Below are 14,515 nucleotides of genomic sequence, written 5' to 3'. Positions count from 1 at the left end.
CGCCGGTGATCGGGTCGATGCAGATAGTCTTCCATGCTTCGGCGAGGCACCCGTCTTCCTTTGGCATCCACTTGACACGAGGCTCGCTCGGCCTGCTGTTGGATGACCACTTCCTCTTTCTCCCATTGGCCACCGACTCTGTCGGTTCTTCCTCTTCCACCTCCTCCTCGGCATAGTCCTGCTTCACGTCATCCATGTCGCCGGCAATGTCCAATGTTTCGTCTTGCGTGCAGAACCCGGTGCATGAATCACCGACGACTGAGCTGTTCGTGATGATCTTCTCCATGTCGGCGTTGGGGCTGCTGAACTGTGGCACTGAGCCATGTGCGAAGGGTAGGACCCCACAACGCAGATTCGTTGTAGGCGAGCCTGAGTACGTCTGCGGCGAGTAGTTGTACTGGGTGTTGAGGCCGGCGGTGAACACGGGGGAGGGCGTGCGCGGGTCGGGGTTGAAGACGTCAAGCGCGTCACCGTCGACGTAGTCAGGCGAGGGCGCATACCCCAACAGTGGCGGCGAGAAGTTGGCCGGCAACGCGACGCTCTGGTGGCTACCCCACGCGCCTTGTGGGCGCTGGACGGCCTGTTGAGTCGGAAGGAGCCGTCGCTCGTTTGCCATGCCCGCGCGAGACGACTCCTCCTGCTTCGCTGCCGCGTCCCTGGCCTTCTTCATGTTGAGCCTGTTCCGTCGGTCAATGGTGACCGCCGCCCGACGACCAACATCGACCTTCCACTGGGTGTTCGTCAAGCCTGGGGGCCTTGCCATCGGTGCCCTCGGCTTCCTCTGCTTTGACTGGATGGAGTCAGTGTCTAGGCGAGGGGGTGCATACTTCTTTGGCGGCATGACGGGCGGATCTAGGGAGAATGGCGGGAGCGGCAGGGGAGAAGGGGTCGGTAATAGGAAAATGGAGGGAAAGCGGAAAATCGGCCGGTGTCGCCGACAGCATGGGCACACTCGCCTTTTCGCTTCCGCCGGTGCCCCCAGGCGCCCCCTGGTGCGTTGTTCCCTTTGGGTTCGCCGTTTGTAATTTCCGCCTAAACCGGCGAAAAATGAGTATCTGGGGGCGTGCGTGGGCCATTTTTTTCGACGCCGACGCTAAAAAGGGCGCCCTGGGGGCTGTTGGGGGTAGGCAGCTGGAGATGCTCTAACCTTGTTCGGTGCTTTCTCGTATGGACGGCTAGCTCATTGTGAGGAAGTCAGAGCATCTACAGCCGGTGGTCCAAATCCATCTCAAACGTCAGGCCGAGCAGCCCGATCACGGACCGACCACAAAAAGTTGATCAAGCCGCGCCTTGAACCGGCCACGAACTGCCGGGCTGTTCGGTGCCCCTCATATCCAGCCCAAATGTAGGCCGGAGGTGTCCGCCTGACAGGTCCGGCCCACCATTGATCCCATTGCTATCCCAAAAAACCCCAACGCGGCTCCGCGCTCGGAACCCTAACTCAGTCGCTCTCCTCCCTCACTCCGTCCTCTCCTCTCCCCTCTCCGATTTCGATCCAATCCGTCGATCATGTCGAGCTCCCGCATCAGCTCCGACTCCAACATGGATGTCGATGACGAGCTGACGCTCTACATTGCCTTGGAGCGGTCCAAGGCGGACACTAGGGGAAGCTCTGGATCTGCAGCGTCGCCGCAGCTCCCCCGCCACCGCAGCACGTACACCGGCGCTGGTCCCTCCCGGTCCGCACCCAGCTCCAGGAGGGCTGCACAGTTCGCGTCTTCCTCACGCCGTCCCTGCCCCGCCGGCTGCTGCTCCCCCATGTGGGCAGCGGTGGGTGCTTGCCCTCCCCGCCAACCTGGACGCACATGCCGGAATCCAAGGCGCGGGACGCCCGCTGCCTAGGCAAGCGACGAGCAGTCCGTGCGCCACCGCCGCGGGATGCGGGTGGAGCCTAAGGAGGATGACTCCTCGCTGGGTCTACCGCCGGTCGCTTACGACAACGGAGATGAACGCTCGGCAGCTCCGCCGAAAATACGCCAAGTTACTCCGGATTGCCATTGAGCAGTCCGAGTGCGAGGCGGTAGAGGCGATGACAGAGGCGGCTCGGCTCACGAAGATCAAGCGGCAACAGAACAGGGCTGTCCGGCGCTCAAAGGGCTCATCATCCTCTCCAAGACCTCCAATGACGACGACGACCACGGCTCGTCGTCCGATGACTCGGACGATCCTCCACCAGCCGCCGCCGCCTACATTTGCGCCAGCCACTGGAAGGGGAAAGGGTCGGCGAGGAAGTGATGAACCTCCGCCGCCTCCCTAGTTAATTTCTAGTTATTTATGTCTCTAGTCAGAATTTGTCCATCGTATGTGGATTATGTGAACTTTGAGTAGCTTTTGAAGATTTTTCTATGATCTTTTGGTGATTGGAATGTGCATATCTCGCTCCGTTTTATTGTCCGTGTGATGATCTACGTAATTTATATTCACGCTGCATGGGTAATATGGATACAGGGTATCAGATATGAGGACTACGGATGTGGAGGACACAAATTGAGGAGTGTCTGGTCAGTGCCCACGGACGCGCCCATGAGCGGTAAACAGCGACTATGATGGCACATACCATGGATAGATTCTCTCCCGATGAAAATTCACGCTCAAGCATCTATGACGGCACACATCGCAGATGAATTTTCTTTTGGTGACACTCTAACCTCTAGGCTTGATCATACGACATTGTCGTCTATGCGGCATTACCTTGTTGGAAGTGTTGGTGTAAATATTGGGTTAAAGAGTTAGGGCATGTTTGGTTGCTCGCGTGTTATTTTTGTCATTTTGCATACTTGTTCCAAGTGAGCCTGGTTGAGCTAACGCAGGCATCGTGTTGATTGGTTGTCTACATTCCCTTTTCCTGCATCATAGCAACAACTCTATGCACTGTGTTTGGTTACTCGCATTGGTTGTACTCATACTAGTGCATGTTGTTTGGTTGCATACAAAGGTGTAGTTACCTTGTACGCTACGTGGTGAGCTTAGCCGCTACACCTTACACATGTTCACACCCATCACACCAACAAAACAACACTGCAGTCACGACAAACTCGAGATGGTCTCTGACTCCTGGGTGTCTGGATATTTGGGCATAGGTGAACCCAGCGACTAACCGGAGCCCATAGCATGCTTGCCGGTTGTCCGCCCGAAGAACAAGATCTGCTGCATCTGGTGGTAGTTCTAGATCGGTGTGTTGAGAAACTCTGCGTGCTTGGGATGAGTCTAGGAAAGAAACACAACAGAGTAGATAGTTAGATGGTACATAGGCCTAAACCGGTAGATAGTTAGAATGGCATGGTTCGTGAGCTAACCGTTGTGTGGCCTTAGTAGTGCTCTGCCTCCAAAAGGATCGAGAAGGTGTCCTGATCCCATGAAGCGCCGCATAGGTCTCTGAGCTTGTTCACTGTGATCCACCTCGCTCTCCACTTCCTGAGGTGGTTGTAGACCTGGGTCAATGTGATCTTCAGTCCACAAAACTCGAATGCCTGCTTTGCAACAACGTCCAAATGCACATCCTTAAAGCCCTTGTCAATCCTCACCCCACTAGCTATTTCTCACATCTTGTTAAGCACGAACTTCGACAGGAACGACTGCCATTTCATGGAGTTCCCCTGCCATCCTTCTTATCCTTTACAGCTGCCTTTTGAGCAGCAGCATGAGCTGCAACATTGGGCTGAGCGAGCACAAATGCTAAAGCCACAAATGGTGAAACTGTAGCTGACACCTCGAAATATCTGAATCAAGAGGCATCTCCTTGATGGGAGGATGGGAGTCCTCGACATAGGACGCCGTGAACAGGCTCTGGGACATGATATGGACCTGACTAAACTCTTGTGTGCTCATGTCCTACAAGTGTAAGCATCATCAAGAGTGGAGCACATTACACATTGATAGTAGGAACTAGCACTAAACATGAACATTATGAACGAACACTGCATATGGTATGAATGAGCACTACCACATGTAAGAGACGATGATCTTGTTCAACATAGCAGCTCAAATCATAGTAAGGAGTTAAACAAACTAGCACACATACTTGCATACTAGCATACTACACATCGAGCATACTACCAATCCATCCATCACCACTAGCTATCAATCCGTGCCGACATGGAAACATCTCCTAGCATGCTTCAAATCCATCACCACTAACTACTAGAATATTACACTCACACAGATCGACGATGTACAACACTACAAACATGGTCACATACCTAACCCTACCATATGCTCATAGATCTAGCTAGAACTAGTATAGAGAATGGGGAGATTGAACTCACGTACGCCATTAGAGTAGCCGCGAAGGAGGTGCTGAACACGTCTGAGAAGAGGAGTCGAATCGTCGCCTCCTTCAACCGATGGCCGGAGCAGGAGCGTCGCTTACCTGGTCGTCCTTGTCAATCCACGCTGGAGGGAAAGCTCGAGAAGGAGGGAATGGTGGCGGGAGTTTTGACGGTGAGGCGAGGGAGGTTGTATAGAGCGACCGATTTGGCGGGAGGTGACGCCAATTCCCCCTACCACTTTTTTGGAGATTGGCACAAGCTCCCGCCATCTCCGTGGACGCAGGAGGTTAGCGTTGTGTTCCCTTCCCCTGCATTGCTCGAGCCTGGCTCGCTGAAAACGGATGAATCGGTCGTTCCTAGCGAGCCTTGTTGAGAAGTGTTTGAAGATTCGTGCGGGCCAAGAATCCGATGTAGGCCAGGCAACGAAACAACCCGTTTTCTTTCTGTGCGGATATGATTGGGCTTGATGTGAGCAACCAAACGCTTTGATTTCTAGGTCCGCCACTAATATGCTCGAGGAATGGTGGCGTGAGGTCGGTAGCCGGTTCCAAAGACAGTCTCAGGCGACAATTTATTTGTTAGTTTTTCACTCTCTACTTCTGCCTTGTTTGTGTCGATAACATTTGCAAAAGAGCTAAGTGCTTTCCTCTAAAAAAAGAGCTAAGTGCATATATCATCCCTAAATTTGTTGCAAATTTTGTCCCTAAATTTCAAAACCAGGAAGGTTGCACCCTGAACTTCCCTTACCAGACAATATTTGGAGGCCTTAATTAGCCTTACAAACTGCCTCAGTCAATCGACGATCTAGGGAAGTACTACCGCACACGCGGTTGTTTCATGTGCCCTGCAGCAGCATCGCGTAGAGGATGTGGTTCCACGCGTCCGGCAGGCCGGCGATGCACCAGTGCGTGCAGTCCATGCCGTCCCGGCCAGGCCCGCCGTACACCGACGGGTGCGCGTCGATCCTGAGCTGCGAGAGCGACGTGATGTCCAGCAGGGACACCGGCGTCGACATGGACGCGATGACGCCCCGCACGACGACCTGCTGCGGGAACACCCTCTCGTCCCCGTCCGTGGCCACCTGCCGCGGCCGTGTCTGCTGGAAGCAACCCCCTGACGCCGGCGCCGCCCCGTCGCTCTCCTGCTCCATGGACCTAGCCGTTGCATACGCAGAACAGAGCGGCATTAAGAAATGAGTACGCCCGGCCATTGTCAAATCAACTGGGCGTGTGTGATGAGCCTCACGTGTAGTGGCTTGGGGAGACGCCTTGGTAGACGACCCTGGTGAGCGATGCGTCGACGTTCGCGTCGACCCACCTTGCCCATGTGGCGAGGCCTTTGGAGAAGGCGGCGAGCCGGTCCATGTCATTGTACGTCGTGTTTCCCTCCTGCATGTAGTCCCACCTGCACATGAATGACCAGGCGAAACTTGGTTACATATTCATCTGTATTTCGGTACACGTACGCGTATAGGGACAACGATCGACAGAATACGTACACTTGGCTGGCGCCCTTGTAGGTCCACCAGTGCCACGTGTTGAAGACGAGCAGGTGGGCGCCGCGCCAGGAGTCCGCGCCCTGCATCGAGTCCAGCTTGAGGACGCGGCCGACGTCCTCCTGCACCACGTCCACCAGGAACTTGCTGAAGTACAGCACCACCGACAGGTCGTAGTCCTGACAACAAATGAAGTTCAATCAATGTAACGCGATGATTTGCATGCGATGCATGTAGCCGACGAGAGAGACCGATTGGGTTGACAGTGATGGATCGGTCACCTCGAAGCGGACGGAGGAGACGGGGTCGCCGGTGGTGGAGGAGACACGGGCAGGGCCCGGTGCGGCCGCGTGGAGCATGCAGGCGAGGGAGACCCACTGGTTCATGCTCAGCGAGTCCCCCACGAACATCACCGTCTTCCCGCGCCACGCCTCCAGGAAGCCCAGTCCGTCGAACCTGCGCCCATCAAAAGACCCTGTTAATGCGTGAAAGCTTAACGTACTGCATTGTGCACCGAGTACTCATCTCGTCGGGTAGCTAGCTATAACGACGGTAATAACCTTGGGAGGCGGCAGGCGGCGGGGCTCCACCGGAACTTGAGGTAGGTGGCGTCGGGGCGGCCGTTGCGGCGGCAGTCGAAGACGTCGGGCACGAAGGGGCAGCTCGCCGCGTCGTACAGAGGGTACGACGCGTCCGCGACCCATCTCCCCTGGAACAGGTCGCACGACGACGAACCACCAACCACGCTCGGCGCAGCCGCCGCCGCGGCAAGCGCTACGATGGCCGCCAGCGCGCAGCCATGGCGGAACCTGGCACGCAGCAGAGTCAGCGCCAGGTCCTCCTTGCCCATGGTTTGCGCGACGAGACGGCGGGCACGGCGCCATATATAGGCCCGATCGCGTCCTTCTGAAGCAGATCTGGCCGCGGGCACGCGCGCACGGTTGCCGATGGTGCGGGCGCAGGCAGGCAGGCACAACTACCTTTGCATGCGTGGTACTTCATGCTAGGAGTGCAGCTCAAGTTAGGAACTGCTCTGCACGGTGTGTGTGTGTGTGTGTTCCAAACAGGCGCGTCAAGTTTCGTCGTCCTGCACATGTGCGCGGGAGAGGGAACGGGACTGGGTTTGACCTCGGCCCCGCTTATCCGGGCGGGGCCCGTGAGAAGGGGCGCGAGGAAATTACGTACTATGTGCAGCGTGGATCTCAAAGTACTTCGGTGCGTGCGTGGGAGGAGTATTAGTGAAGGGCAGGATCGAGGACGGAAGTCCCGTATATCATCTTCTTGATTTGCACCTGCCTGCCCATTGGCTGCCAATACAATATTGTGCCGTTGAAATTTGGATTTGAACACCCAAAGTTTTTTGTGCAAGATTTAGTTCTTTTTTTCTTTTCAAAATCATGCATGAGAGTAACTTAAGGATCCCGGCACAAACGTCGGTCGTCGGTGTTATAGAGAGGTTTGGCAATGCAACTCACGATGGTATTGATCGGATGCAGGTGCACGTATATAAAGAGTACAATGTGGGCCTCGGCCTCAACTATACAAAGACTAGGAGGTGGGCCAGGATATACACATATACATGCAAAACATATGTTCAACACCCCCCCCCCCCCCCCCCGGGCAGTCGAAGCAGCGCCGGAGACGCAGAGACTGAACCGGAACTCCTCAAAGATGGGAGTAGGCAATCCCTTAGTCATCACATCAGCAAACTGTTGTGTCGTCGGAACGTGGAGAACCCGAACACGGCCAAGTGCTACCTGCTCACAAACAAAGTGAATATCGAGCTCAATATGCTTCGTACGACGATGATGCACCGGGTTGGCGGAGAGGTAGACCGCGCTGACGTTGTCGCACTAGACATGTGTGGCCTTGTGAACATCACAAAGCAACTCCTGGAGCAGCTGACGGAGCCAAGAGCATTTCGCCACGGCATTAGCCACTGCCCGATAGTCTGCCTCGGCACTCGAGCGGGAGACCGTGGGATGTCGCTTGGACGACCAAGAGATCAGCGAGGGCCCAAGGTAGACGCAATAGCCTGAAGTAGAGCGACGGGTGTCGGGGCAGCCGGCCCAGTCTGCATCAGAGTAGGCGACGAGATCGGTGGAGGCGGAGGCCGTCAATGTGAGTCCCAAGGACATAGTGCCGCGTATGTAATGGAGGATACGCTTCACCAAGCCCCAATGAGAGTCACGCGGGGAGTGCATCTGGAGGCACACCTGCTGAACAACATACTGCAGGTCCGAGCGTGTCAGCGTCAGGTACTGCAGGGCACCAACAATGGAGCGATAAAATGTTGCATCGGACGCGGGAGACCCTTCCAGGGCAGAGACCTTGGCCTTTGTCTCGACGGGAATGGCCGACGGCTTGTAGTTAAGCATGCCGGCACGCTCCAGAAGCTCGTGGGCGTACTTCTGCTGATGCAGAAAGAAACCGTCAGCTCGGCGGACCACCTCGATGCCGAGGAAGTAATGCAGAGGCCCCAAGTCCTTGAGGGCAAACTCATCACGAAGACAAGCCATGAGCCGCTGAAGGAGCTCGGAGGCGGACGCCGTGAGGATGATGTCATCGACGTAGAGCAGCAGATATGCAGTGTCAGCTCTCTGATAATACATAAAGAGTGAAGCATCGGAGCGAGTGGACCTAAAGCCAAGAGACTGCAGGGAGGCAGCAATACACTGGTACCAAGCCCGTGGCACCTGCTTCAACCCGTAAAGAGAACGGGAGAGCAAGCACACGTAGTCCGGATGCTCGGCGTCGACAGAGCTAGTGGGCTGCTGACAGAACACCTGCTCGGCAAGGTGGCTGATGACCTACAAGTATAGGGGATCAATCGTAGTTCTTTCGATAAGTAAGAGTGTCGAACCCAACGAGGAGCAAAAAGAAATGACAAGTGGTTTTCAGCAAGGTATTGTCTGCAAGCACTGAAATTATAAGTAACGAGTAGTTTGATAGCAAGATAATTGGTAACGAGCAAGTAACGGTAACAGTAACAAAAGTGCAGCAAGGTAGCCCAATCCTTTTGAGACAAAGGATAGTCCAAAACTGTCTCTTATAGTAAGCAAAGCGTTCTTGAGGGTACACGGGAATTTCATCTAGTCACTTTCATTATGTTGTTTTGATTTGTGTTCGCTACTTTGATAATTTGATATGTGGGTGGACCGGTGCTTAGGTGTTGTTCTTATTTGAACAAACCTCCTACTTATGATTAACCACCTCACAAGCATCCGCAACTACGAGAAAAGTATTAAGAATAAATCTAACCATAGCATTAAACTTTTGGATCCAAATCAGTCCCTTACGGAATAGCGCATAAACTAGGGTTTAAGCTTCTGTCACTCTCGCAACCCATCATCTAATATCTACTCCACAATGCATTCCCTTAGGCCCAAATATGGTGAAGTGTCATGTAGTCGACGTTCACATGACACCACTAAGGAATCACAACATACATACCATCAAAATATCGAACACATATCAAGTTCACATGATTACTTGCAACAAGATTTCTCCCGTGACCTCAAGAACAAAAGTAACTACTCACAAATGATAATCATGCTCAAGATCAGAGGGGTATTATATAACATAATGGATCTGAACATATAATCTTCCACCAAATAAACCATATAGTAATCAACTACAAGATGTAATCAACACTACTACTCACCCACAAGCACCAATCTAAGGTTCCGGTACAAAGATTGAACACAAGAGATGAACTAGGGTTTAAGAGGAGATGGTGATGTTGAAGATGTTGATGGAGATTGCCCCCTCCGGGAGGGAAGTTCCCCCAGCGGAATCGCTCCACCGGAGGGCAAAAGTGCTCCTGCCCAATTTCCGCCCCGAGACGGCGGCACTTCGTCCCGAAAGTCCTCTCCTTATTTTTTAGGTCAAAATGACTTATATACCACAAGAGGGGCACCGGAGGTGGGCCGAGGAGGGCACAACCCACCAGGGCGCGCCTGGGCTCCCTGGCGCGCCCAGGTGGGTTGTGCCCACCTGGTGGTCCCCCTCTGGTACTTATCTGCTCCATTATTTCCTATATATTCCATAAAAAATCTCCGTAAAGTTTCAGCTCATTTGGAGATGTGCAGAATAGGTAGTCTGACGTAGCTTTTTTAGGTCCAGATTTCCAGCTCCCGGTACTCTCCCTCTTTGTGTGAACCTTGCATATTATGAGAGAAAAGGCATTAGAATTACTCCGAAAAGCATTATTATGCATAAAAACAATATAAGTAACAGTAGAAAAACATGATGCAAAATGGACATATCAACTCCCCCAAGCTTAGACCTCGCTTATCCTCAAGCGAAAACCAAAATCGAAAAACATGTCCACATGCTTAGAGAAAGAGGTGTCGATAAAAACAAAATACGGACATAGAAGCATCATGTATGTTATTATAACATCAACAACTTTAAGATAAAACTTTATCACATAACTTTTATCATAAACTTCTCATGAATAAGTGACAATTCATCACAACATCGAAGTATAAACCATAAACTCTATTGGAAACCAACAAACTATGTTCTCAGTCAACTTTGCAACTACAATTTATCATCTTTTCAGGAAGGGTGACGTATGGGAACCTTTTTCGCAAGTCCACATACTCAACCATCATATAGTCTTCTATGATTGCTAACACTCACCTCATACACATGAGCAAAAAGTTTCAATCGAACACATAGAAAGAAAAGGGCTTATAGTTTCGCCTCCCAACATACTCACCTCAAGGGTGATATCAACAATAATAACCCATGCTACCCATATCCAACTGGATATATGTTCCTAGATCTTTCCTCACCACATGATGCTTGCCAAAAGAGAAAATAAAAAGGAATAGAGAGAAAAACTTTGACTCTTGCATAAAAGTAAATACATAAAAGTTAAAGATAGACCCTTCGCAGAGGGAAGCAGAGGTTGCCATGCGCTTTTTGCTTGTATGCTCAATATCTTAGTGAAATTTACGACTCCTGAGTCTATCTTTTATCATATTTGCTTTCCGATCTATTTTTTGCCGCTTTTATTTCCAGATCTATTATTTCAAAAACCCAAAAATACCTTGCTCCACTTTTTGTTTACTTATTTTATTTTGTGTTATTGCGAGATCTATTTATCCAAACTCATACAAATCAATCTATCTTTTTCCCGATGAGGGACTGACAACCCTGTCGGTGTCAAAACCGGCGGATCTCGGGTAGGGGGTCCCAAACTGTGCGTCTAGGATCGATGGTAACAGGAGACGGGGGACACGATGTTTACCCAGGTTCGGGCCCTCTCTATGGAGGTAATACCCTACTTCCTGCTTGATTGATCTTGATAAATATGAGTATTACAAGAGTTGATCTACCACGAGATCGTAATGGCTAAACCCTAGAAGTCTAGCCTGTATGACTATGGTAACGAATATATCCTATCCGGACTACGCCCTCCGATTTATATAGACATCGGAGGGATCTAGGGTTACACAGAGTCGGTTACATAGGAAAGAATCTTCATAGATGATCGCCAGGCTTGCCTTCCACGCCAAGGAGAGTCCAATCCGGACACGGGTAGAGTCTTCGGCCTTCATGTCTTCACAGCCCACCAGTCCAGCCCATGGATAACAGGTCGGACGCCCGAGGACCCCTTAGTCCAGGACTCCCTCAGTAGCCCCCGAACCAGTCTTCAATAACGAAGTGTTCGGCACACAAATTGTCTTCGGCATTGCAAGGCGGGTTCCTCCTCCGATGACCTCCAAGTGATGTATTCGGCCGTTGATCAATGTCGCTCCCCTCGGCTTCTGCGCGTTAAATAACTTTATCTTCCACGTGTCGAGCGAATGTGAAAGGTCAGGGTATTTTTGCAAATAGCACCCCATCCACGCAAGGAAGAGCGCCTATTTAAAGAGATTGGATCTTAGACCCATTCGGCACCACGCAGAGAAAAATCCCCGGAGACTGCTAGGAGAAACCATTCCAACATGGTTAGCGTTCCCAGCTCCTCCTCCCATTCCGGCCCAGAGAAAGGCGAGTGGGAGAGGTGTTCTGTGTCCCACAGTCAATTAGCGAAGCTGCAAACGCAGGGATTTCTTCCCCCTGCAGATCTGGTCCCTGTCCGAGCGGGGCTGACCTCCTTTAATGGTGAGACTCAAGCAGAGAACTTCTCCAATCCATCCGGGGGGAGCGAGTGTGTTTCGTCCCCTGTCTGCTAAGAGGCGTCGGATTTCCAATCCATCCGTTCCTCCGAGGGTTGCTGGAATACTATGGCCTCCAGCTGCACAACTTCACCCCCGCCTCCATTCTGCACATTGCGGGTTATGTTGCTTTATGCGAATTATTCCTGGGCATTGAGGCCCATTTTGAGCTATGGAGGAAGTTGTTCTGTCTTGTCCCGCACAACCATGAGGGGTCAATATTTGAAGTGGGCGGAGCCGAAGTATGGCGCATCGCCGATACCGGATATCTGTCCGGCACACCAAGGAAGGCATCTGAAGAATGGCCTTCCGAATGGTTCTACATTAAGGACGTCGCGCTTCCCGACCCAGTTCGAAAGGGTCTCCCAGAATTTGCAAGTGTTCCATTGAGGAAACGCCACAGCTGGCGCCCCAAAGCCTTGAAGAAGAGGATAGTGCGGAGGTTCGTCAGCTCCTGGGCAAGATAAGGATGCTTGCCCAGTCCGGCTTTACAATATTAGAGGTAATGGCGACCTCCATAGTGCGAGGGGTTCAGCCACGTCAATACAGAGGGCTCCCAATGTGGCACTACAACGGGGAGGACGACGCCTCCCGTTATGGTCGGAAAGGTCCGGACACTCCTGCCGCTCCAGCCAAGATACTGGTCGAGCTGTTTAAAGGGGAGGAAGAAGAATTTCTCCGCATCAATCGCAGAGAGGGGTACTCCATGTACAACCCTCCCAGCTGTCCCAACCCCTTTGCGTTTATTCACTCCGTTCTCATGGCCATTTTTAACGAATCCCAAATCCGTTTGTCGGGTGGTTGGTGCGACATATGCCAAGGGATGGCTTATCATTGTGGGAGCCAATAAAACGTCGCCGGTGCCTGGAAATGGGATGAGCGAAGACATGCACGCCGGCAAATCTTACCCAGGTTCGGGGCTCTCCGAGGAGATAACACCCCTAGTCCTGCTCTGCGGGGTCTCCGCATGATCACTAGATCGGTAAAGAGTAGCTACAATCGCTCCTAGAGCTGTTGGGATCAAGGGAGAAGAAGAACAAGGCTAGCTCTTGCTTCTCTCTATCTATGGTGTGTGTGCGTGTGCTATGCTTGGAAGCCAAACATGCAGAGGTGCGAACCCCTTGCATGGGTGCTCCGGGGGGTTTATATAGGCCTACCCCCCGGGGGTACAATGGTAATCCGACTGGGAACTAGCCCCAGCCGTCAGTGTCTACGCCTGCCGGCTTCTCCGCCAGCTGCTGGGTCCCGCCGGCTGGTGGGTCCCGCCGGCTGCCGGCTACTCGGTCGACAGGCCGGCCCCACCGCCTAGGGTCTTGTCGGCGGCTGCTTACTGTAGCCGCGCCTCTGATGATGAGGGCTTTGTCGAGGTAAGCGTGGCTACAGTGATCCGCGTCGGGGGCTATCACTGTAGCCTCACCTCGTCTTATCTCCTTAATGGGGCTCCTGCTTCGAGGAAGGGAGTCGCCGGCTTCTGGAGGCCGGCCGTGCTCCTGGCCGACTAGGAAAAGCCGGGCCGCCTTCACGCCTCTCTCTGGCTGAAGGGGCCCGCGGTCCTTGGGCCGTACAGGAGGGGGGTCGTGGATGACGTCGCGGCTGGCGTGGCTACAATGCCGGGCCGCACGGGAGACATCCCTCCCGTACGGCCTCCTGTAGCCACGCCTGCCTCGGGCTTCGGGGGTCGTGGGCTGCGCTGTGGCCATGCCCCGTCAGGTCGTCGTTATGTAGGAGCGGTTGTGGTCTTGGCCGGCTTCTAGAAGTCGGCGTCCTTCTTGGCCGGCTTCTTGGAGTCGGTGAGGCTAGGTCGCCTTCCGGGAGTCGGCTTTAGTGGTAGCCGGCCGGGGAAGGCGGCCCAAATGCTTGGAGTGCTTGAAGGCCCAAAGGCCTGATAAATTTTCTAAAGAGCCAGGGGTAGTCGGTTAGGCTACCCGTGGCCAATTACTCCGACAGTAGTCCCCGAAGCTGATTGGGCTCAGAGGTGGAGTGGGGTTCGAGAAGCTCGATCAGCTTCCTATCGTGACAAGCCGGCAGCTAGGAGCCGGCCTCGGTGCAGGCGTGCCGCGCTTAGTCGAATTCTTCTGGAGTCGGGGGGGGGGGGGGGGGGGCGGGAACCCGCAGGCTCGCGCACCGGGCCGCGGGCCGGCCTCGGGCCGTTGGCGTGCCACGTGGCCAGAAAGCCTGCCAGCCCACGCGCGTGACGGGACATCGCCGCAGGGAGGGGGCCCGCCACGTCCGCGCCCCGGCCCAGACGCGGATCCTTTGTGTTCCGAAACCGCCCGCACGATCCGTGCGGCAGTTTCGGCTCGCACTTACGCGTAATGAACGCGAGACGTGGGGGGAGTGGGCGCAGTTAATCCCACGTCTCCCCCCACGTCCGGCCTCTTCGGCCACGTGAGGCTATAAGTTGGGGGAGGTGGAGGGCGGCAGACCCTCGCACGCTCCTCCTAATCCCTTCGTCTTCTCGCCTTGCTTGTTCTTGCGCCAGCGCCTCGCCGCCGTGCTCTTCCTCCGCACGCTTCTCCGCCGCCGTGCCAGCTTCCGCTATGCCTCCCCACGTCGAGCAGCTTGGCGGGGATTGGGAT

The 14,515-nt window shown here is 53.7% G+C and overlaps 1 protein-coding gene across 1 annotated transcript; it reads right to left on the bottom strand.

Moving 5' to 3' along the window:
- Positions 1-4,910: 4,910 nt before the first annotated feature.
- LOC109779230 (protein trichome birefringence-like 38) lies at positions 4,911-6,613 on the bottom strand. The gene is made up of 5 exons (XM_020337837.3): positions 6,324-6,613; positions 6,045-6,219; positions 5,767-5,942; positions 5,514-5,672; positions 4,911-5,422 (listed from the first exon to the last, which is right to left on the bottom strand). The coding sequence occupies exons 1-5, from the start codon at positions 6,611-6,613 to the stop codon at positions 5,104-5,106; spliced, it is 1,119 nt and encodes a 372-aa protein (XP_020193426.1). The 3' UTR covers positions 4,911-5,103.
- Positions 6,614-14,515: the final 7,902 nt, after the last annotated feature.

The sequence above is a fragment of the Aegilops tauschii genome, chromosome 7, assembly GCF_002575655.3.
Source record: "Aegilops tauschii subsp. strangulata cultivar AL8/78 chromosome 7, Aet v6.0, whole genome shotgun sequence".
Lineage (NCBI taxonomy): Eukaryota > Viridiplantae > Streptophyta > Magnoliopsida > Poales > Poaceae > Aegilops > Aegilops tauschii.
The sequence above is the reverse complement of the archived record's forward strand: the minus strand, read 5'-3'. Positions and strand labels throughout refer to the sequence as shown.